The 21,983-nt window shown below is 41.4% G+C and overlaps 1 protein-coding gene across 2 annotated transcripts in view; it reads left to right on the top strand.

The window, feature by feature from the left end:
• Positions 1-21,983, top strand: part of ANKFY1 (ankyrin repeat and FYVE domain containing 1) — a gene marked incomplete at its 3' end in the record, with an annotated part of 51,971 nt that overhangs the window by 26,297 nt on the left and 3,691 nt on the right. The window contains exons 7-21 of one of the 2 annotated variants that reach the window (XM_084237527.1): positions 1,136-1,340; positions 3,028-3,096; positions 3,312-3,511; positions 6,138-6,235; positions 9,441-9,669; positions 10,494-10,592; positions 10,841-10,994; positions 12,739-12,907; positions 13,647-13,765; positions 14,793-14,949; positions 15,641-15,841; positions 17,651-17,827; positions 20,331-20,478; positions 20,911-21,001; positions 21,281-21,405. In XM_084237527.1, coding sequence (XP_084093653.1) covers positions 1,136-1,340; positions 3,028-3,096; positions 3,312-3,511; positions 6,138-6,235; positions 9,441-9,669; positions 10,494-10,592; positions 10,841-10,994; positions 12,739-12,907; positions 13,647-13,765; positions 14,793-14,949; positions 15,641-15,841; positions 17,651-17,827; positions 20,331-20,478; positions 20,911-21,001; positions 21,281-21,405 — 2,241 coding nt within the window. Of the gene's footprint in view, positions 1-1,135; positions 1,341-3,027; positions 3,097-3,311; positions 3,512-6,137; positions 6,236-9,440; positions 9,670-10,493; positions 10,593-10,840; positions 10,995-12,735; positions 12,908-13,646; positions 13,766-14,792; positions 14,950-15,640; positions 15,842-17,650; positions 17,828-20,330; positions 20,479-20,910; positions 21,002-21,280; positions 21,406-21,983 lie in introns of both variants that reach the window. The other variant, XM_084237526.1, reaches the window with a different exon arrangement.

The raw sequence follows: 21,983 nt of genomic DNA, 5'->3' as shown, positions 1-21,983 counted from the left end.
AGGCCAGAGGTGTGTGGGGATTGAAGGGATTCACCAGAGACAGAGTGGGGGACATTACAGGCAGATTGACTGAAATACACTGCTGAGGGGAGCAGCGAGCGAGTCAGGAGAGGTCTGCTGCGCCATGTGGGTTGCTCCCTGGCTGGCTGGAAATCGAACTCATGCTGCATTGGCTGCGGATAGCTTCATAGGTTGTGTCTTAATCCTTGTATCACCAGGGAGGCCCTACCATGTGAATTTTTTGTAAATAGTAGCAGATACAGATTTTTGTTCAAATATTCTGTTCCAAACTTTTTACTAAGACTGTTGTGTTTATATGTAGTGAGATTGAGAAAAATGAAAAGAACAAATCAGACATGATCTTACTCTGAACAGGAAATTATATTCAGGTATAGTAGATATGAGGTAAGAGTTAGATGCAGACGTTGGTCAAGAAATGAGAAAGCGGGCAGCAATCTTTCTGCCCATCTGTGACTGCAGATGCTTCCTTTCACCATTCTCTCCCTCCACAGGGCAGTGGCCTTCCTGCCTGCCCATGACCTGTACTATGTCGGGACTTCTCTTCACTGACCTCCCTCAGCAGAGGCAGCTCTCCTCAGGGTCTCCCCCTGCAACCATGCAGGCCTTTCTCAGCAAATCTGAACCTTTCAGGGCAGCTCTTCCTGTCCGCTTGTGTCTATGCAAGTGTCTTTTTTACTCTTCTGTCCCTTTCCCTAATAAACCTGCTCTTTAAATATTAAAAAAAAAAATAAAGAAAGAAAGAAAAGAAATGAAAGAGGGAAATTGTGCTTAGAAGGAATCTTGTAACCCTTTTTGAGAGTTGACTAGAAGAAACCTTTGAAGACTAGAAGTCTGGTATTCTTAAGTTGTGAAGTGATAGTGAGGTGAGAGAACAGGACAGATGACAGGTAACTAGAAATTGAATGAAGTCTTTTGAATTAGATATGTAACTCCATGATTTCAGTGGTGAGTTTTCACTTATAGAAGTCCCAAGAGGTTCCACTTCAAACACATTTACTTATCCCTCATTGTTTGTCTGCAGTTATTGACCAGTGCCTTTGTGATTAATCATAGACCTGAATAGTTTGCCCTGGGTTTTGCCATCTGTGACCACATTCTTCTATTTCTTTTCAAGGAGATCTCTTCTCTTCCACTTTCCTCATCAAGAATGGGGCTCTTGTCAATGCTGCCACTGTGGGTGCCCAGGAGACACCGTTGCACCTTGTGGCATTGTACAGTTCAAAGAAACACGCAGCAGATGTGATGTCTGAGATGGCACAAATTGCAGAGGCCCTCCTGCAGGCTGGTGCCAACCCCAACATGCAGGACAGCAAAGGCAGGTAAGTTGGAGTGCAGAATAATCCAGAAGGTTATTTTATGATGGCACATAACTGGCAGACAGGGACTTCATTTCCTTTTGTGTGACATTATTCAGTCTGATTTTTTAAGTCATAAGCTGATCTGTTATGCAAAGGTTTTTACCTAAAAGGCATTTAGGAAAGCCATTTCCATCTTGGGTAATGGAGGTCTTTGGATTTTTATCTTCGGAGTAGTTGTCTGGTTCAACTCTTCCAAACAAATCTTCTAGCACCTTTATTAAAGTTACTTAGAAATTTTGAAGACAAGAACACTATCTCAAGGCAATCTTTTATTTCTGTGAGGTCTGGAAAGGTGTTGGAAAGCTCTCTGTATTACCAATTCTACCTTCTTATAAATATTCGCACTTTAAAAGACAACTCTATGTGCACAGCTTGGCATCTTATTCCATAGCAACACCCTTTGTGTATTTGTCAGTGGTTATTGTGTTCCTTTTGCCCTTCCCAGAAATTTTTTTTTTTAAATAATAAATTTTATTTTTATATTCCCCATACAATTGCAACCCCTTCCCAGAAATTTTAATTGAAGATTCCAATTGGTTAGGAATGTAAGATAGGGTCACTTGTTTGGGGATATAGTGTGGGAGGTAATAAAGGGGAGTTAAATCACCTGAATCAGTAACAGGTGGAACCCACATTTCATCATAGCACCTCAACACAATATTTTAAACCTTTGAAAGTTCTCAAAAACTAAGAGGTCTGTGAAGTTGTCAGAACTGTGTGATGGATAGAGTACTTTAATACAGTGGCTCTCCATGAACTCTCAATATCATATAGTAATTACCTTAATTCCCAGAAGTAACTGCATCCTTGTTTTTTTCTTTTGTTTTAAAAAAGGTATCCACCTCATCTGCAAGGGGGTGTGGGGGAGCGGGGCTGAAGTGGCAGCAGGGTACTTGAGAACTTGAGAGCTAAATAACCAGTGAAGGGGGCCTGCCTGATGGTGCAAGGGGTTAAGCACAGCACTGTGAAGCTACCTACAGCCTCTGCAGCATGAGCATAAGTTTGATCCCTGCCTGGCCAGGTAGCTACCCACATGGCACAGCAAACCTTTCCTATCTTGCTGTCTGCTCCCCGCAGCATTGTATTTCAGTCAGTCTGCCTGTACTGCTCCCCACTCTGTCTCTGGTGAATTCTCTCACCAGGCATCTCTCACAGGCATCCCTCGCCTATACCCCAGTACGTGGATGCATAAATAAATAAATCTTAAAAAAAAAAAAAAAAACACTACTGAAGACAGGTTAATGCAGAGAATTATTGAAGAAGGAAAAAAATTATTTTCAGAGTTGTGGAGGATAAGCAGGGGAAATATGAGTATCTGTGGTAGAAACTATTGTTTTAAAAATAATATGTACACATTCATTAAGGGAGAGTATTTAACTGGAGAGCATTTTACATTTCTTCACTAATTCCTGTCCTTTTGGCCACTAAACAAATGCTAATACGTAAGCAAATCCATTTTCATTCTTTGTTACTTGGTCATGGATTTAGAAAACTGTGTGCCTTAGTAGAAAAGGATACTGTTGTACAATTGTAGACTTTTCTTTTAGGTGATCTTCTGCCTAGGGGTCTGGAGGCCTCCTGCTATGAATAGTCCTGAATTGGGCCTGTCCTAAATTGACATCTCTTTTTTTTTTTTTTCATCCTACAGGACTCCCTTACACTTGTCCATTACGGCCAGGAATGAATACGTGTTCAATCAGTTGTTGCAGTGTAAACAGTACGTAGAGAGACATGGAGAAATGAAAAAGCAGTTGTGAGGGTGGGATTGTGAGTGAAAAGTAATTTTTTTAAATGTCTTTTGGTGTTATAATTTTTAATAAGTAAACTTAAAAAATTGTCATTCAAAAAGTACAAAGAGAAAGAATGAGACTGTTTATGGCTGAGTGTCCGAAGGTGATTATATTTGTTACTCACACTGCTTCCTTATTTCAGATTAGATTTAGAACTGAAAGACCATGAGGGCAGCACTGCTCTGTGGCTTGCAGTGCAGTACATTACTGTGTCTTCCGACCAGTCGGTAAACCCTTTTGAAGACCTCCCTGTGGTAAATGGGACTTCATTTGATGAAAATAGCTTTGCAGCCAGACTTATTCAGCGTGGCAGCAACACGAATGCACCTGATACAGTAACAGGTAAAACACAGATCCCTAAGAGATAATGCTCAAGTCCACAGGTTATTGAAATACAATGTCAATGCTTTTACCAAAAATTTAGAAATAAGTGTCCTACTATTATAAGAATTACTTTGTACCTAATTTTGACAATGAAAGGCCTACTTATTTTTTTACTCTTATGCTTCAAAAAATTTATGCAGACTCCAAGCTAAATTCTTTAAATTAAAACACTTCCATTTATTTAATGCAGTGAGCTTCAGACTTTTCAAACTCAAAATTCCCTTGTAAATCTTCCAAATGTTTGTTTATTTTAGAATTACTTTTGTTTCTATCACAACTGACCATAGCAGAAAGTCTTTTAGTATTGAAAAGCTGTCAAACTTAAGTTTGTGTATAAGTCTTCCAAAATTATAAATTTCACTTGCAATATCAAAATTTATCATTGGGTAAAAATACTGTTTTTCTTAAAGAAACATATTTATGCATTTATGCATCTTCAAAAAACTGCCACATACATTTGAATTACAATATAGTTTGCTATTTGACCTTCCTTTTAAGTAAAAATGGTGTTCCTTGAAAAACACTGCTTCAACTTGCAACTTACACTATTGCGCTTTGTTTCTTGGAAAATGTGGCTTTGTGCGTACTTCTTATTTTGTTGCACTGAATTTTAATGATACATGTGCTCAATGTTGAGATTTAATGACAATAGTAATTTTTACTGCCTTATCAAGAACTGCCTTGCATGAATCTGGCTCTTTTTTTGACTGGGTATTAAGACTCTCCAGTTCAAATGTCAACATAGTGTGGAAAAACAAATACCATCAAGTATTGTTATGATTTTGAAAACAGTTTGACTCCATGGAGCCACTGAAAAATACTCAGGAATCTTCCCCTGGAATTCATAGATCATACTTTGACAACTACTATTTAATATGGTTATTTCCTTGAGCTGACTAGATAAAATATAGGAACATTTTAAGGACAGGAATTCTTTTAATGAAGGTCAGATGAATTCACCCCTCTAGTGGCTTTAAATATAAATACAGTGGTATACTGTAGGGAGTACAGGAAGAATTCTTAAAAGTTTTTAAACTGAGACCCCCTAGAAATGAAATTGTTATTAAATTGTTTTTAATTTACAAGCGTATATTGGTTATTGGCCATAATTTTACCAATTTATAATTTAATCACATATAAACTTATAGCATTTAAGAGATTGGTTCTTTCATTCTTTGCTATTTAGTATTTGAATGTTAGATCCAGTTTTTATAAAAGATTGACATGTATGCATGAAAGTATGCATTTTTTAATTGTGGGATGCAGCATTTTCTGTTCACATCCATTAAATCAAACTTGTTCATTATGCTGTTCAAATCGTAACTCATTAACTTACTTTTAGATTATTTGACCTGTCAGTTTCTGAGTGATACTAGAATTTTCTCTGAGATTATAGATTCATCCATTTTTCTTGTTCTGTCAGTCTTACTTTGTATATTTTAAGTTTTATACAAGTTCAGGATTATTATCTTTTCCTTTTTCCATTTTTTATTATACATGTAATAACCTTAGTCGGCTGTTTTTTCAGCATATTCCTAATCTCTTAGCAGTTACCCATTATCTTTGTTTTAAAAAGATAATATAATTATCTTTAGGTCTATATAATTTAGGTCTTGTGCACAATAGAATGACCATAAAAGTGAAATAGGACTCACATTATTAGTTTCTCAAATAGAATGACTCCCAACAAGGGGTAGAAGGAATTACTTTCTCTGAGGGGAAAGGAAAAAATGGTATGAAAACAATACAGCACTTTGTCCCATTTCTTTACTTTGTTTTTAGTCCTGATACTTAATTTGGTTTGAGTTATCAAATAGCCTAGCTGTCATGAGATTTTGTGTTTATACAAAAAGGAAATGGACTGTAATAGGAGAAACACTGCTCTATGTCTAAAACCATTTTGAGAGAAAAAGAAAAAAAATTGTGTTTGTTTTTTTTCCCCCTGTGTTGGCTTTTCATCTGGAAAAGAATAATTACAAGCAAAACACTTGTAAGGAAAGAACAAATATATTTAAGGTCCTAGCAGTAAAAGCTGAAGTATTTAAGGACATTGTCTGGTCACAGAACTTCTGGTCACACTGTTTCAAAATAGTCACTTAGCCATGTGGTATTCAAACAAGGCAAAACCCGGCACCTCCACCCCTGACATTTCCAACATATTATAGATATTTTTTGGCTGTCATAACAAGGTTGGGGTACTACTGGCATCTAGTGGGAAAGTCCTGCTAAATATTGGAAGGTGTACAGCACAGATACTTCATAACAAAGGACTGTCTTGCTTATAACATCAGTAGCACCACTGTTGAGAAACTGTTTTAAGCCAGTTCTAATAAGAGTTACCTCTGGTCCTGGGCAGCGGCAAGTGGCAAACCCAGAGAAAACTGAGTGTCTCCTGACATCCAAATGTTTTTGCTCTGCCCAGGCTCATCCTTAGACTCTGTCCACATTCAAAGAGTGTGTGATTTAAATGGTACCAACTTTTCGTGAGGGCTTGGAGGGGATGGGGAAGGTTGGGTGTGGTACCATGTGGAACTTGACCTCATTTTTATGCAAATGGAGAGTGAATATGCCCATTTTCTCCTAGAAAATTGCTTACTACAGAGGGCAGCTGGAACAGGAAATGAAGCAGCAGCTCTTTTCCTGGCAACCAATGGTGCCCACGTCAACCACAGAAACAAGTGGGTAAGTGTGACAGGACGCTGGAGGAAATGGTCTTGGTCTGTGGGAAGAGATGATGGTGATGTTTAGAAGATTCTTCAATTTTTGTAAAAATAATAGATGCACATGGTTAAAAAAAAAACAGTGAAGCAGATTTTTTAAGCCTTAAATATTGATTGATTGGTTCATTCAGCAACCATTTCCTAAGTGTTTGTATGTTAGGACTTAATAAAATATATACCATGGACTTCATGATCTATTAAATACTAGTAAACATGTACACAAATACCTCCTAGGCATCTTTTTTTTTTAAAGATTTAATTATTTATGCATACAAGAACTGGGGTACAGGCCAGAGGTGTGGGGGGAGGTGAGAGGATTCACCAGAGACAAAGTGGGGAACAGAACAGGCAGACTGACTGAAATACACTGCTGAGGGGAGCAGCGGGCGAGTCAGGAGAGGTCTGCTGGTATGCGCCAAGTGGGTAGCTCCCTGTGATTGAACTTGTGTTGCAGTGGCTGTGAATAGCTTCATAGGTTGTGTCTTATCCCTTGCACCACCAAGGAGGCCCTCCTCCTAGCATCTTAATTTTTATAACATTTCAACATTTGCTGAGCCCATGAGCATCCTCATTTAGTCTGTACACCAAGATAACAAACTGAACTGTATTGTGTTATGGTTAAAAGCACAGATGGGTTGAACATGCCTTGGGTTCACCAAATTCTCATTTCCCTTTATGATCTTAGGCAAGTTACTTAACCTTTTGGAGCTTCAGTTTCCTCATCTCTAAAATGGGATTCGTATTGATTTCACTGAGTGTGATTAAGATGAAAAGAAATTATATATTTATGTACTTAAACTATGATATCTGGGATATTAGATATGAGATGATAATTGTTTTTATTTTATTTTTAGACAGGGAAGATGTACATATCTTTGAGATCATATTTATATTATAACTTTTATGCTAGGAGCCTTAAGAATATTTTCTCTTTTAATTCTCGTGATAGACCTATGTTGAAAAGATATTTTTGACATCTTTGAATATCTTACAGCATGGTAAAGGACTTTGAGGTTCCAGAGCTTAAGTGGCTCATAAATAATATAGCAAATGATAAGACCCAGGTACTAGGACACTTCTTTTTCTGGGCTCTGCATCTCATTCCTCTTACCATCTTAGTATGCCACTACCTCCTTTCTGTCTCTCCTGCATCATTAATTTTACCCAATATTTATTTCTAATTACAAGCAGACATGCTTTATTATCTCCCAACTTAAAACATTCTCTCTTGAACACACAGTTTCTATCAGCTTTTCTGTCTCTTTTAACCCTTCGTAGCAAAACTGTGTGAAACCTAAATGTAGAGACATATAGAGAAGACCTGACTTGAAAGTAAGATGAGAAGTGTGATTGATACTGGAGAAAGGTCTAGAAAGCTGGTTTAAGGTCTTTGGGCTTATCGTGGGAAGAGAATTCCATAGAAGGGTTTTGAGCTGACTGTGTACAGTTATTTTAGAATTGAGAACTCTGCCTTGAGTAGCTGGTATGGTGGCTATACCGTTGAGGGCCAGGTTGGAGCCAGTTAGGAATCATCTAGATAAGCAGGGACTTGGCCTGACTTCTGATTTTGGATTTGGATCCAGAGGGACATGTTTCAGAAGAATTGCAGAATTACAATTAGTAGGACATACCTGCTTATATGTAGTGTGTCCCCAAAAGCAAGGATGAGAGAGGTTTTAAAACTGTTGTGATGTGTCCATGAAGAGAAAACCTGACCAGGAGGAAAAGCTGGTATGGGGGGAATAGATACAATTTTGTTATTGTTGAATTCCTTTTTAAACATTCAGGCAGGAGTATCTAGCAGGCAATAGGATAATTGGATGCAAAAACTGTATGAAGATATGGATTTGAGGGTCTGCTGCTTTGAGTTGCAGGTGGAAGTCAAAGGAACAGATGAGATAAGTGCACACAGTGACGATTTGTGGGGAGAAGGGCTGGAGCAGAAGAGGACCCCTGTGAGGGTCTCACCATGCTGATACAGCTCAGTGGGGAGGGGACAGAGGGAAAAGGGGAGTGAAAGAGCTAAATCCTTATCTTCCACTGTGGCAGGTCTCAGAGATGCCTGAAAAGGGAATATTTAGAGGTGGCAATAAAAGCATGTTACTTAGAAATAAGAAGATTATAAAGACTCAGTTGGGAAAGGAGTTTTGTTTTTTTGTTTTTTTTTTTTTGGTGATAGGTAGCAGGATCTTGTTATTTTTCACAACAAGCCTTGTAGAGTTCTTTGGTTCTTTAAATGATGATGTATAGCTTTGATAAGAGCAAGAAAGCATACCAAGGGTCTAAGGCATTCAGGAGAGGAGGAGGAGGGGGAAAAATAGGAGAGCACAGTGGATTATGGTGGAGGACTGTGGGTGCTTTGGTGGTGAGAAATCCTATATTGTGAAAAAATAAACAAGTATGTAAAATTGAAAAAAAAGATGCAAAACAGTATGTTCAGTCTGTTCACATTGGTTTGGGTGAAACGATCATGTGGGACACATTTGGACACACAATGATTCCTGTGATTGTTCTGTCACTGGAAACACGAAACCAGTAATAGTTTCTTTATGGGGAGGAGAATTGGGTGTTAGGGACAAAGCATGAGAGGGTACTTCTCTTTAATGTATATTCTTGTGTACTTTGAATATTGGATCAAAAGTACCAGTAATAAAATTTAAAATAATATTAATTTGAAAAAGTAGGAGAAGATTTGATCAGAGTTCAAGGTGAGGTTGAGATGAAACAGGGCACAGGTGTGTTGGTGGGGATTGAAGAGAAGTGGGGCCAAACTGAGCACTGCGTCGCTCTGAGGCTGTGATTGTGACACTCTTCCCTGTTTCATGGGTGTATTTTGGACGTTGTTGATTGTTGTCATTTAATAATAAAATTTTTATAATTAGCAAAATAATTATAAAAAGGTGATAAAGAAGGTCACTGGAAATGAAGTGGATGAGAAGCCTGGGTGTTTGGAAAGAGAGAAGAAATAAAAAATGTGCAGGGGAAGGGAAGGAGAGGAGACTGGAAGGGGTAGCACAGAAGTCACGGAGGTCTGCTGGTGATGGAAGAGCCACATGCTGTGACTGGCACTGGGGACTTGTGTTTCAGCACATTGGCTGTGATCATACCTTCGTGAAGGGATCCCCAGTCTGAAACTGCTCCAATTTGGGCCATTTGTTTCTGTTCAGGGAGAAACCCCACTGCACACGGCCTGTCGGCATGGTTTGGCCAACCTCACTGCAGAACTCCTGCAGCAAGGTGCCAACCCAAACCTGCAGACAGAGGAAGCTCTACCCTTGCCAAAGGAGGCTACGTCCCTGACAAGCTCGATGGACAGCGTTTACTTGCAGACACCGCTGCACATGGCAATTGCCTATAATCATCCAGATGTGGTGTCTGTCATCCTGGAGCAGAAAGGTATGTGGTTGGGAATCATAGCTCATCACTTCACTTGTGTACAGTGGTTTTGAGTAGTAAATTACAGAGTTGATATTTCTTCCTTTGATGAATTTTCTAAACCAACATCCTCTTTCAAAACAAACTAGATCTGTATCTACTCTGGCTCCTGGCTTCTGTGTTTCCCTGTGTTCATTTTCTGAAAGATTCCTGCTCCTTTCACCTATTAGTTAAGATGCTAGAACCTTTAGCTCTACTTCTTTCTTTCTTTGGGATATTTTCCAAGCCATGCAAAGTTTTGCCTTGATTTCTTTGAGAACGCCACTGTGGCAGGTCCTCACACACTCACCACTCCTCATCTGCCTCTGAGCCTTCCTAGCAGGTGGGCCAGGAAAGAGGAGCTAGAAAAAAGAGGGCAGGGAGAGTAGTGGGGGAGACTTTGTCCCTCAGAAAGTTACCCTTGGGTTTCCACTTCCTGCATCCTTGTTAGGCCAGCCTTTGGATTATTTATTTATTTATGTGTTTATTTTGGCACTGCTTGCAGAAGGAAGTGAGGTTTTAGATGGATTGTGCCTTTTTCTTGCTCACAGGAGTTTTATGTTGGTAGGAGTTATGTATTGGGAAAAATTTGCCAGGACATTGTTTTAATCCTCTTTTCAGTAATCAGGTAATGTGTTTTCATTGTAGAGTTCTTTTCCTTTTGTGATGATTATTTTAAGCTTTAAAAAAATTCGTCTCCATAACCTTTGCTCCAAAATATTAGATGTATGGGTTTCTACTCGTCACACTTAAGTGTGATCCATGGGATGGTAAAATAAGTGTTCTTTTCCTTTTCAAACATTTAGCTAATGCTCTTCATGCCACCAATAATTTGCAAATCATTCCGGACTTCAGCCTCAAGGATTCACGAGACCAGACTGTGTTGGGCCTTGCGTTATGGACTGGTAAGGCTGTGTCAGAGACTGTTGACATTCGAAGACAGGCAGACATCACAACGGTGGGTGAGGGGGTGAGATAGGGACGTGTGAAGAGGTTGGAGCTAAATATTTAGTTGTATATAGCCTTTTTGTTTGGGTTAAGTCTTTAATATCCAGCAGAAATCTGAGAAGGTGAGAGGCTATATTTGTTGTAGTTAGATGCTGAGGAAATGGGAAATACTGTGCATGCATTAATCAGTATGTTTGCTTCCTAGGCATGCATACAATTGCAGCCCAACTGCTGGGCTCTGGGGCTTGCATCAATGACACCATGTCTGATGGGCAGACCTTGCTGCACATGGCCATGCAGCGGCAGGATAGCAAGAGTGCACTATTTCTCCTGGAGCACCAGGCGGATATAAATGTCAGGTAAGCTGAAACAGCACTCTGCTGCAGCACCATGCCACATTTATTTATTTTTATTAAATTTGTTTTCTTACATTGTGTTCACTTCTGTACAGTATTTGCTTTCTCTCCTCGGGTATGTTCTCTGTAGTTCTTCCACCACCATTGCACCCGTGATCTAACACCGTAGTCCCTTGTGCTCTTCCCTCCCCTGTTTTGTCCCCTCTTTATCCCCCCTCCCTGCAGTATCCTCAAAACTGTGGTCAGCTTGCAAGTTTTATCTTTCTCCTTTTCCTTTGTTCGGCTTCTCTGTGTTCCACTTAGAAATGAAACCATCCAAATTTTAGCCATGCCACATTTAATTGAGATGGTTCAAAAGCATAGCCTTGCTCATAAAGATATTTTTGTTGCTTGTTAAATAAAGGAAGGGCAACAATAGCTGAAAAAATACAAATACAGTGTTGTAATTGATTACAAGCATTGGCTCCAAAGGGGAATTATAATTTGCTCTTAATGGAACCTTTCAAAACCAGTGCTCAATAATGAACAAATCTCATTAAAAAAAGGACAATTTTAAGACCAACTTTTTAAAGTAAAATTTTATTGATTTACCATTGGTTTACAATACTACATAAATTTTGGGAGTACAACTTCACACCTTGATATGTGTATATGCCTGATTGCACCAAAACCAAAGTTCTAGCGCCATCACACTATCACATTAACACCCTGTGCCCTTTCCTTTTAAACCTTTTCCCTTACCCTTTGATAGCCACCATATTTTTCACAGAGTTTAAAAGGTACTTTTGTTGTGTTTTGTTAGTTCTTTTGCTTTATTTGTTTATATTTCACATGTGAGCAAAATCATCTGGTAATTGTCTTTCACTTTCTGACATTTTGTTTACCATTAAATTCTGTCCATGTTGTTGCAGAAGTCATAATTTCATCTTTTAATATCTAAGTAGTATTCCATTGATATATATAAAACTACTCCTTTATCTGGTCTTCTGTTAATGGGCATTTAGGTTGTTTCCATGTCTTGGCTATCGTGAGTAATGCTGCAGTGAACACAGGGATGTATATGTATTTTTGAATTATTCTTTTCAATCTTTTTTTTTAATTTTCTTACCATCATTTATTTTTGGACACTATTTGATTTTTCCCTTCAGGTGCAGTCCCCCTAGTTCTTTGTATTTGTTGCATTGTGTAAGCTCTTTGTAGATCTTTGATATCAGTCCCTTATCAGTTGCATGTGTGCAAATATTTTCTCCCATTCAGTAGGTTGTCCCTTGGTTTTGGTTGCTGTCTTTTTTACTATATATTGATATGATCCTTTTTTAAGGTTTTTTTTTTTTTTTAATTTATGCATAGTATTGGGTGTAGGCCAGAGGTGCGGGGGATGAGAGGATTCATCAGAGGCAGAGTGGGGAGCAGAACAGGTGGATCTATGAGATACTTGGCTGAGGGGAGCAGCAGACAAGACAGGAGAGGTCTGCTGTGCCATGTGGGTCACCTCCCTGGCCGGGGATTGAACTCGTGCTGCAGTGGCTGGCAATAGCTTGAAAGCTCTGAGACTTTAATCCCTGCACCACCATGGAGGCCCTGACTATCTAAAAGGCAGGGGACATATGCTGTTGACAGGTTAAGCTTCTCCAAAAGAATATTAATGAGTGTGAATGAAGTTTTTTTAAAAGATGTAGTGAATTCTGGCCTCCTTATCATTTGGTTCAAGCTACAAACATTGGTTTTGGCATAATTGTCCTAGCAGGACTCAGGATGGGGAGACAGCCCTTCAACTGGCCATCAGAAATCAGCTTCCGCTTGTGGTGGATGCCATATGCACACGAGGAGCTGACATGTCCGTGCCTGATGAGTCAGGGAACCCCCCACTGTGGCTTGCGCTGGCAAATAATCTGGAGGACATCGCATCAACTCTGGTAAGACAAGCTCAACTTTTTGAGATATTATGTGTCAGAGATGAATTTGGTCCTATATAACAATCTTATGGAGCAAGAGATCTGCCAAGTAACAAATAGGTTCAAGAATGGGCAGTTCAGAGTCATGTTTAATAAACTTGCAGTTCAACACAATGATGGCAGAAAATTACCAAGAAGCAAGAGAGCATTTCCTTAGGTGGCTTATCATGAGGTGGGTTAATTTAATGTGGGCTGCCCTCATTATTACTCTACTGATAAATTCCCAAATCTTAGGTTTGTGTCTTTTGTTCAGAAGACAGACCCAAAAGTGGAGATAATTAGCTTTCTGGATGTCCTGTAATGTCATGTTATGGCATTTTGCACTGGGAACTTTATTCAGTTGTTATTGAGATTTCCTGTTTATAACAGGTATAATTTATTGAGATCTTCTTAGTCCATGCGTATGCATGTACATGTGCGTGTTTTCTGTGCCTTCTCCAATACAGCTTTAGAGGGCAGTGACGGAACATATCTGACTTAGATTTCTCAAATCCATCCTATAGGACCTTTTAGAAGACAGTACCAAGCAGGTTTTAATCAGTGTTTGTAAAGCTAAATGGCACTAGTTAATTATCAGTTGCATCTTGCCTGAAAAAATAGATCTAAAAATTGTACATAAAGCTCAGAGATGGTAATGAAAATTTTTGTCTTCGCTAGCAGTATTTGTGAGTACTCTGTGTCAATCTGTGTTTTTTCTCAGGTCAGACATGGTTGTGATGCTACTTGCTGGGGTCCCGGACCTAGTGGATGCCTTCAGACACTCCTGCACAGGGCCGTTGATGAAAACAACGAGTCCACCGCCTGCTTTCTTATTCGCAGGTAAGAAGCAGCTATGTATCTCTTCAAATCCTTTTTTTTTTAACTTTTTTAAAAAAGATTTATTTATTTATGCATACAAGAGCTGGGGTACAGGCCAGAGATGGGGGGGTGAGGATTCACCAGAGACAGAGTGGGAAACAGAACTGGCAGACAGACTGAAATACACTACTGAGGGGAGCAGTGGGCGAGACAGGAAAGGTCTGCTTCGCCATGTGGGTTGCTCTCTGGCCGGCCGGGGATCGAACTCGTGCTGCAGAGGCTATAGATAGCTTCATAGTGTGGTGCTTAACCTTGCACCACCAGGGAGGCCCTAGCTCTTCAAGTCTTATTCAACTTATTGCAAACTAGCTCTAAATTTTAACCTACCTACAGCCTTGACATACCTATAACTTTCATTATTCAGATTATCAGAGGATCACTGTTCTGTCAAGTCAAGACAGCCAAGGGCCAGACTCACTTGTGGGGAGTGGGACTAGTGTGCTAGTTCAGAGAAACTGAAAACTAAGCCATTTTCTTGCTTTGGGAGCCATTTGGGCTCCTGTAAGTCCTATTAGGCCAGTTCATACTGTGAAGCCAGGAGGCTGGGGTGGAGACCAGATGGCTTCGGTAGAGTCCCACCAAGATGCTTGACTTCTGAAAGGCTCCATGGGCTCCCAGAGTGCAGGGTGTATGAGAGGCAAGGCTATTCAGGAAACTTTTAGAGCAGTGGTTCTGAAACTTTCAATGCATGAACATTCCCTGTCACCCTAAGTTGCCTTCAAGAATAAATGTAGAAAAATTTGTTGGGAGCCATGGCGAGGTGGGGCTGGGATAAATGTAGAAAAATCTGTTGGGAACCATGGCGAGGTGGGGGTGGGGGGACTAATCAGCCATATTAGAGGAGAGACCAAGGTCAGTTATCCCTGGAAGTGGCAGCAACTTTTTATTGGGTTGGGTGAAGCTGCTGCTGTACATTTGTCAGCATGCCAGTAGACTAGGTAGTCACATAACTGTTAAATCTGCCTTTGTGTTGCTTTCATCTTTTCAGTGGCTGCGATGTGAATAGTCCCAGACAGCCAGGTACTAATGGAGAAGGAGAGGAAGAGGCCAGAGATGGGCAGACTCCCTTGCATTTGGCAGCCTCCTGGGGCCTAGAAGAGACGGTACAGTGTCTTCTGGAGTTTGGTGCCAATGTAAACTCACAGGTGTGCAAAGTGTCTCTTTCCTGGGGAGCTAGATGATAACCCAAGAATTCGGGAAATCTCTAATTGAAGAACCCTTGTAAATTTTCCGGTCCCAGACTTCACTTTTACCATGAATGGGGCTGCAGTACAGACAGATTGACTTTCTCTGAGTCATACAGCCTGCCTAGAAATTTTAATGATTTCAGGTTAAGACATTTTTTTCTTTGTGCATTTGTCCTTTCTACAGCATGAGGAAAATTTGTTTTGTTCTTTTTGCCTTCTATTTCTGTTAGTTACAGATTTCCACTTACGGCTTGTTCTAGTCCTAAGCTGAGTACTGTTTGGGAAAATGTTCCATTAGCTCAGTTGAGCACTCCTGGGTTTTTGTTCCTTGCTGTTTTTCAACATTCTAGCCTGTGAAGATTTATATATATATATGCTGCCCTGTAGCCAGATAAGGAATGGTATAATGTGGAGGTGAGGTTGATTGCCAATCTTCTAAACCAAATGTGTGTTTGCAGGATTACTGGAGTGTTGTATTGTGAGGGGTGGTTTTCTGTCATTTCTGTGTTTGGCCTCTTTACAAGCCACTTTCAAACACTGTGGTAGTATTGATTCTCAGAACCAAATGTGATTTAAAAATTATCCCTCTTTATAATTTTCCTGAACTTTATTTCACTTGGACATTGAAACCTGCACCTTGTCCCCACAGGATGCAGAAGGAAGAACACCTGTCCACGTGGCTATCAGCAACCAACACAGTGTCATCATTCAGTTGCTGATTTCTCACCCTGACATCCACTTGAATGTACGAGACAGACAAGGGCTGACCCCTTTTGCCTGCGCTATGACTTACAAGAACAACAAGGCAGCTGAGGCCATTCTAAAACGAGAATCTGGGGCTGCTGAGCAGGTGAGTGACCGACACCTAACAATTTACATGGTGCCCTGAGCACGACAGAACCTATTAAGAAAGTAAACAAATGTCACCAACTAAATAGGCCCCTTTTATATAAAGACATTCATTTTGAAATATCATACTACCCTTATATTAAAATGTGGCCATTCAGATATCTGTCAGTGCCAGATGAGATTTGACTGGCCTTCTTGTCAACCATTGGTGGTGCCACATGAAGAAGGAAGTGGGAGTGGCCAGGCCTGGAAATAGGAACTGTGTAGCATGTACAGTGGAGCTCATTGTTTGCTTTTGCTTGGTTGTTTAACTGACTAGTAATAAATGTCTTCAAAGATTTAAATTGTGGGCCTCCCCTGGTGGCGCAGGCGGTTGAGCGCAGCGCTCTGAAGCTGTCCGCAGCCTCTGCAGCATGGGTTTGATCCCGGCCAGCTGGCGAGGGACCCACATGGCGCAGCAGACCTCTCCTGTCGTGCCCACTGCTCCCCTCAGCAGTGTATTTCATCAGTCTGCCTGTTCTATTCCCTGCTCTGTCTGGTGAATCCTCTCACCCTCCTGCACATCTGGTCTGTACCCCAGTTCTTGTATAAATAAATAAATAAATCTTTAAAAAATAAAACCAACAAAAAAAAGATTTAAGTTACACTTCAAAAGCTTATGGTATGATGTTGGGGCAACTTTGTTTTAGAGGAATTGTTACCGTTCAGTTTAGCAGCTTTCTTCCATTCATTCTCCTTGTTCTTTGTGGTTCTTCACCAGCCACTGAATGGTGAATTGTTGATCTGTAGGAACTGGGGTGAGTTAGTTTAATTAGTCCTGCAGACACTTGAATCTCAGCTATTAGCATAGTGCCCAAGATTTATGAAGGCAAAATGGAAACTTGGGACCTGAGCAAAATGAAATCCTAACTTGGTATTTCAGAGTTTGACTTTCCTTTATCATTTTTTGGACTGAGTGTAGGTGTTAATCTTAACCCTTGTTCAGATGGTGTAAAATGTTCACGATTGAAGATAGTCACCTCACTTCCCTCTCCATCTAGTCCAAAACTGGTACTGCTTTAGTCTTTGTGTTTTTCAGATTGCTACTGTTGATCAGAATCTTTCACAGAGACAGTGACACTCTGGATGTTTATGTGTGAGGGAGTGCGGTGTGTCTGTGCCATGTTGGTGTCTCCCTCACCCCTCGCTGAGCACAGTGTACATGACAGCTCTTAGAATTACACTCTCCTCCGTGGTTTGATTTGAGTGAGCTTTTGCCTGCTTTACATCAGTGGAGCAAAGTTTGACATGCAGTTGGCTGCCTACCTCCCTGTTGTGTATTATTTTCCTCTCACTCAGCGAAAGAGGAAACTTACTGAAGACTTTTTTGACTGCTCAGCATTCAGGTGGTGTGGTGGTGGTGGTGTTAGGACGCTTACTTTACCCAAAGCAGGAGACTCCCAAAGTGACTTTCCATCTTTGCCTTTTTCCAAGCTTGCTAATATCATGGTGCCTGTGTTTCCCTGTTCCTCAGATTGTCTTTCTTGACTTTCCAAGCCCAGCTCTTGGAGGATGCCAGGCCTGTTTCTATCAGAATAGTGGCTCACTTCCCCTGACCACATGAATGAGACCACATGTGTGGTCAAGTGCACAAACTATGTCTACAGATTGAGGAGGGAGGGGCATGCAGGAAGCATTTAGTATTAGTACTGGGGGGAAACAAGGGAAGGACAACACTGTGACCTCTCCAGTGGTCAGCCCAGCTGGCAGGGGCTCAGGATGCACTTGCAAGGGAGCCCATAATATTTTGGCTCCTGCTTTACTGCCTTAGGTGGACAACAAGGGCCGGAATTTTCTTCACGTGGCCGTTCAGAACTCTGATATTGAAAGCGTCTTGTTCCTGATCAGCGTCCAGGCTAATGTGAATTCCAGAGTCCAGGATGCTTCCAAGCTGACCCCTTTGCACCTTGCTGTCCAAGCAGGTTCAGAGATTATTGTCCGCAATTTGGTAAGTGTCACTGAAACATGCTGTGTGTAACATGTGGGCAGAGCTTGCTGCAGAGCTGTCTGTAATTTATCATCACTGGGGTTTTGCCAGGTGTTATGAAAGGGGAGCTAAGCCAATACACTTGGGTAAACAGGGGTGTCAGTGAGCAGCATGTCCTAAGTCCCCTGCAGGCTGCTTGGGCAGGCAGAGACTGGAGTGAGGCCTTGAGGGAAAGCAGGGTTTGGATAGCAGAGGCAGGGTGGGAACAGCAGGGGCAGAGAAATCTACTTCAGGGTCTGTGTGCTCTGTGACAGGCCTTCAACTGGTGCTTTCCAGTGAGCTTTCTCCCTTAATTCTCAAAACCAGAGGAGTATAGGGCATTATTTACATTTTACAAAGGAAAAAATTTAAATCCAGAATTTTCCCCTCTAAGATGATTATCTAATCAGCAATGTAGCCAGGGGCCTGCCTTTTCCAGTCTAACATAATGCCAGAGGAGAAATTTGAGCAAAGATGTGGAGACTGGAAAGTGTATGTGAAAAGTAGAAAAGTTTGGTTGAAATTTGAGTAAAGAGTAGAAGATGCAGTTGGAGAGGCAGATAGAGACCGGGTTGGCATTTCAGACCCAATATGGCATTTCAGACCCACAGCTGTGAGCAACCTTATACTTTCAGCAGTGGAGAAACTATTGTATGTGCTTGAGCTGGGTGCATGGCCACAGCCAAGACCAGGGTTCCATGTCACCTGGTTGACCCTAAGAGCTGACAGCTGCTGGTGCCTGCAATCAGCCCCCAGTGCACTCTACTGAACTGGCCCTTGGAGCACCTGACCAGCCTGTGGTGCCCCAGGATGTTTGCTTTTTGAAAAGTACTTTTTGGAAAAAATCTATGATTTGATATGTGTTGGATATAAAAGAAGATTTACCTGGGAGCATGGGGCTTAAGTGAGGACAGGGTCACAGTGAAGAGGCCGAGGGGAGGCAGTCTCACTGAGGGATGGAACTGAGGAATAATTTGGAGGTGGATCTGATGGAAACCAGGCGCACACTGGATGAGGGGGAGACAAGGTAGGCCTTGAAATTTTGGGGAATCGAGCCACATAGTCATCAGTGTGCCTCCCACTCTAATTGAGACCTAGAGAAGTTTCAAGATCATGGCTTCTTCACCAAGGTCATGTCCCCTGCCTTACTTAAGTGTGACCTAACAGGTCACAGGTTCCTGGAAACAGCTCATCTTCCAAGCAGTGGCCATGTGGTCTTTCCTCTCTGAATTGGGGCAGCTTAATGTTGAAAGCTGTTTGCATTGAAAACAATGTCTTTTACCCAAACCTCTCCCCCTTCCCCCAATTAACCCACTGTGGGGTTAGCTATGGTCCTTCACACAGTATCGTTACCCCTCTGCAGTCTGCCTTGTCTGGAATGATGAGTGATTTGACTGGGTGCCCGGAAGTCCTGGAGGCTTGAGGAGGCTGGGACTTGGAAGTCAGGGTCAGAGGCAGAGGAGCACACCAGAGCCTGGTTTTTCCTGGGACACATAGAGGAATCAGGGTAGCCTCAGGCCATGGGAGAGAGAAATTGGGTTCTGGCTATAAATTATTTTCTATTAACAGCAACTAGCAACTGTCTTTGGAACTTTGCAGAAAGTGGATGATGAATGAATCTCAAATACTAAAGAGACAGGATGTTATTTGAAAGTCCTTTCTTGCCTTTGATTCTATAATTCTTGGTTATTTTCTTTATTTTAAAACTAGAATGTAAAAATTATACATGCTTATTGTAGAAAAACTTAAAAACACAAGAGTATAAAGCTAATAGAGAGGCTTCCCTGGTGGCGCAAGGGGTTAAGAGGCAGCACTGTGAAGCTACCTGCAGCCACTGCAGCACAACATGAGTTTGATCCCCAGCCAGGGAGCTGACCCACACGGCACAGCAGACCTCTCTGGTCTCGCCAGCTGCTCCCCTCAGCAGTGTATCTCAGTAGATCCACCTGTTCTGCTCCCCATTCTGGTGAATCCTCTTATCCAGCCATGCTGTTTTTTCATCTTAATAACTCTTCTGTTTTTTATATATGATAATTTTCACAGTCTTCTTGCAGTCAGGTTTTACTGTTACAAGTGGACATCCTTATCTAGTACAGTGAGGCCTGTGCACTGTGCCCTTGAATAACATTTCACTATAATGTTGATGAGAAAAACAATCCCAGCCAATATTGAAAGACGTAACTTGAGGACCTGCTTTGAATATATTTCTTTTTACTTGAAGTTGCAGTTTTCAAGAACCCATCAACACTGCTAAGTGAGGACTTAATGTGCTAAAGAGAATTCAGTGTTCCAAGGAATGGTTTTTTGACATTTCGGTAATTGCCAGGATGCCTTTGGGATAGGTTTTGCTGGTTTATGCCTCTTTAGGAATGTGTGTGAGACTCTTATGCCTCCAGCTTTGCCAGAGGACAGGCAGGCTTGGCCCCCTAAGTGGGACCTTGATGTACATGGTAGAGAGGCTACTCATGTAATCAACACCTGACAGCTTCTTGCAGGAGCCAAAGTGAATGAATTAACCAAGCATCGTCAGACTGCCCTTCATCTCGCTGCCCAGCAGGACCTTCCCACCATCTGCTCAGTCCTCTTGGAGAATGGAGTGGACTTTGCTGCTGTGGATGAGAATGGAAATAATGGTAATCCTCAGTCATTCCTCTGTTTCCAGTGCTGAGTGCCATAAGCAACTCCTCCATTCTAGAAGTGAGGCTCGTAGTACCCTGGGGTCTGCTTCCCTTCAGGAGGTTGGCTTTTCTGTAGGAGCAAGCTGACAGGAAATGCTCTGAACTGAGCCCTGGACAACCTCCTGCTCTGAATGATAATCCTAGAAACCTGAAGTGGCTTCTTAAGAAATCATTAAATCTCATCTTCAGATAACTGCAGGAGTAGAGAGCAAAGGCACATAAGGTTCCACTTATGATTGATTATTGGTAGGGGAAGGGAGTGGAGACTGAGTGGTCAGTGGCTGCTTTGACTGAATCTCATTTAGAGGGAGATTTGAGAGGGTAAGGAGGGGTGGGACAATCTGTGTGTGCTTCTGGGTTTATACAATTAGAGGATTTACTCCCCAGCTCTGCATCTTGCTGTCATGCATGGGCGGCTCAACAACATCCGGGTCCTCCTGACAGAGTGCACTGTGGATGCTGAAGCCTTTAATCTGAGGTGAGTGTCTGGCCCAGGACAGAGGCCAGGGCTGCCCCTCAGAGCTGGTGGTCGCTGGTGCCTTACATCAGCCCCAGATGCATATTGCAGACTGGCCACTAGGACACTAGACCAGTCTTTGGTGCCCTGGCATTTTTCTTTTTGAAAAATACTTTTTAGAAAGACTTTTATGGCTTAATATGTGTCCTTTAGATTATACTGCTCATAGAAATGTTCATTTCTTTTATGTATGATGAGTGTGGCAAATACATAACTAACTTTCCTGGTTTATTTTCTCAGAGGTCAGTCGCCACTACACATTTTGGGACAATATGGCAAAGAGAATGCAGCAGCCATCTTCGAGCTCTTCCTAGAGTGCATGCCTGAGTATCCTCTGGATAAACCAGATGCAGAAGGAAACACAGGTCTGTAATGAATTGTCTCTCTTGTCTTAATGTGCTCCTTGCTTCCTGGAAAAACCAGAGCCCAGATACACGTCATTATTTAAGGTAGTTAGCCCAGTGCATGTTGATGGGGCTCACTGAGCATGTGTCATAGATGCCTGAGCTAGAATTTGAAGTGTCTGACTTATGCACAACCACATTTGAAATGTGTCTAGTGCTCCAGGGCCATCCCCAGGTCCAGACACACCTGCTCAGTTGTTTTTATTGCCCTCATCAGTCTCTTGTCTGGTCAGCCAGGTCCCTGTCCAACTCCCAAATCTTAAGAGAGAGAAAATATAACCATCTCACAGATGCTTGACATGATTTGAAAAAATGGCAAATGATACACAGGTAGAAGAGCTGATGTCTTATTGAGATGTTACTAAATCAGCCTTTCTTGTGGCGTTATTCTTCCTATCCACAATCACTAATACATTTGGTAATTTTCATAGGTTTTTTTAATGATGCACATTTGCATTCATTTACTTGTTGAATACTTACAACAGCCTTGTAAGGTAAACTGTATGTGTGCCAGTCGTTCAAAAAGGAAACACACTCAA

This window comes from Talpa europaea, assembly GCF_964194135.1.
Source record: "Talpa europaea genome assembly, chromosome: 7".
NCBI lineage: Eukaryota > Metazoa > Chordata > Mammalia > Eulipotyphla > Talpidae > Talpa > Talpa europaea.
This window is presented reverse-complemented; position numbering and strand designations above follow the sequence as displayed.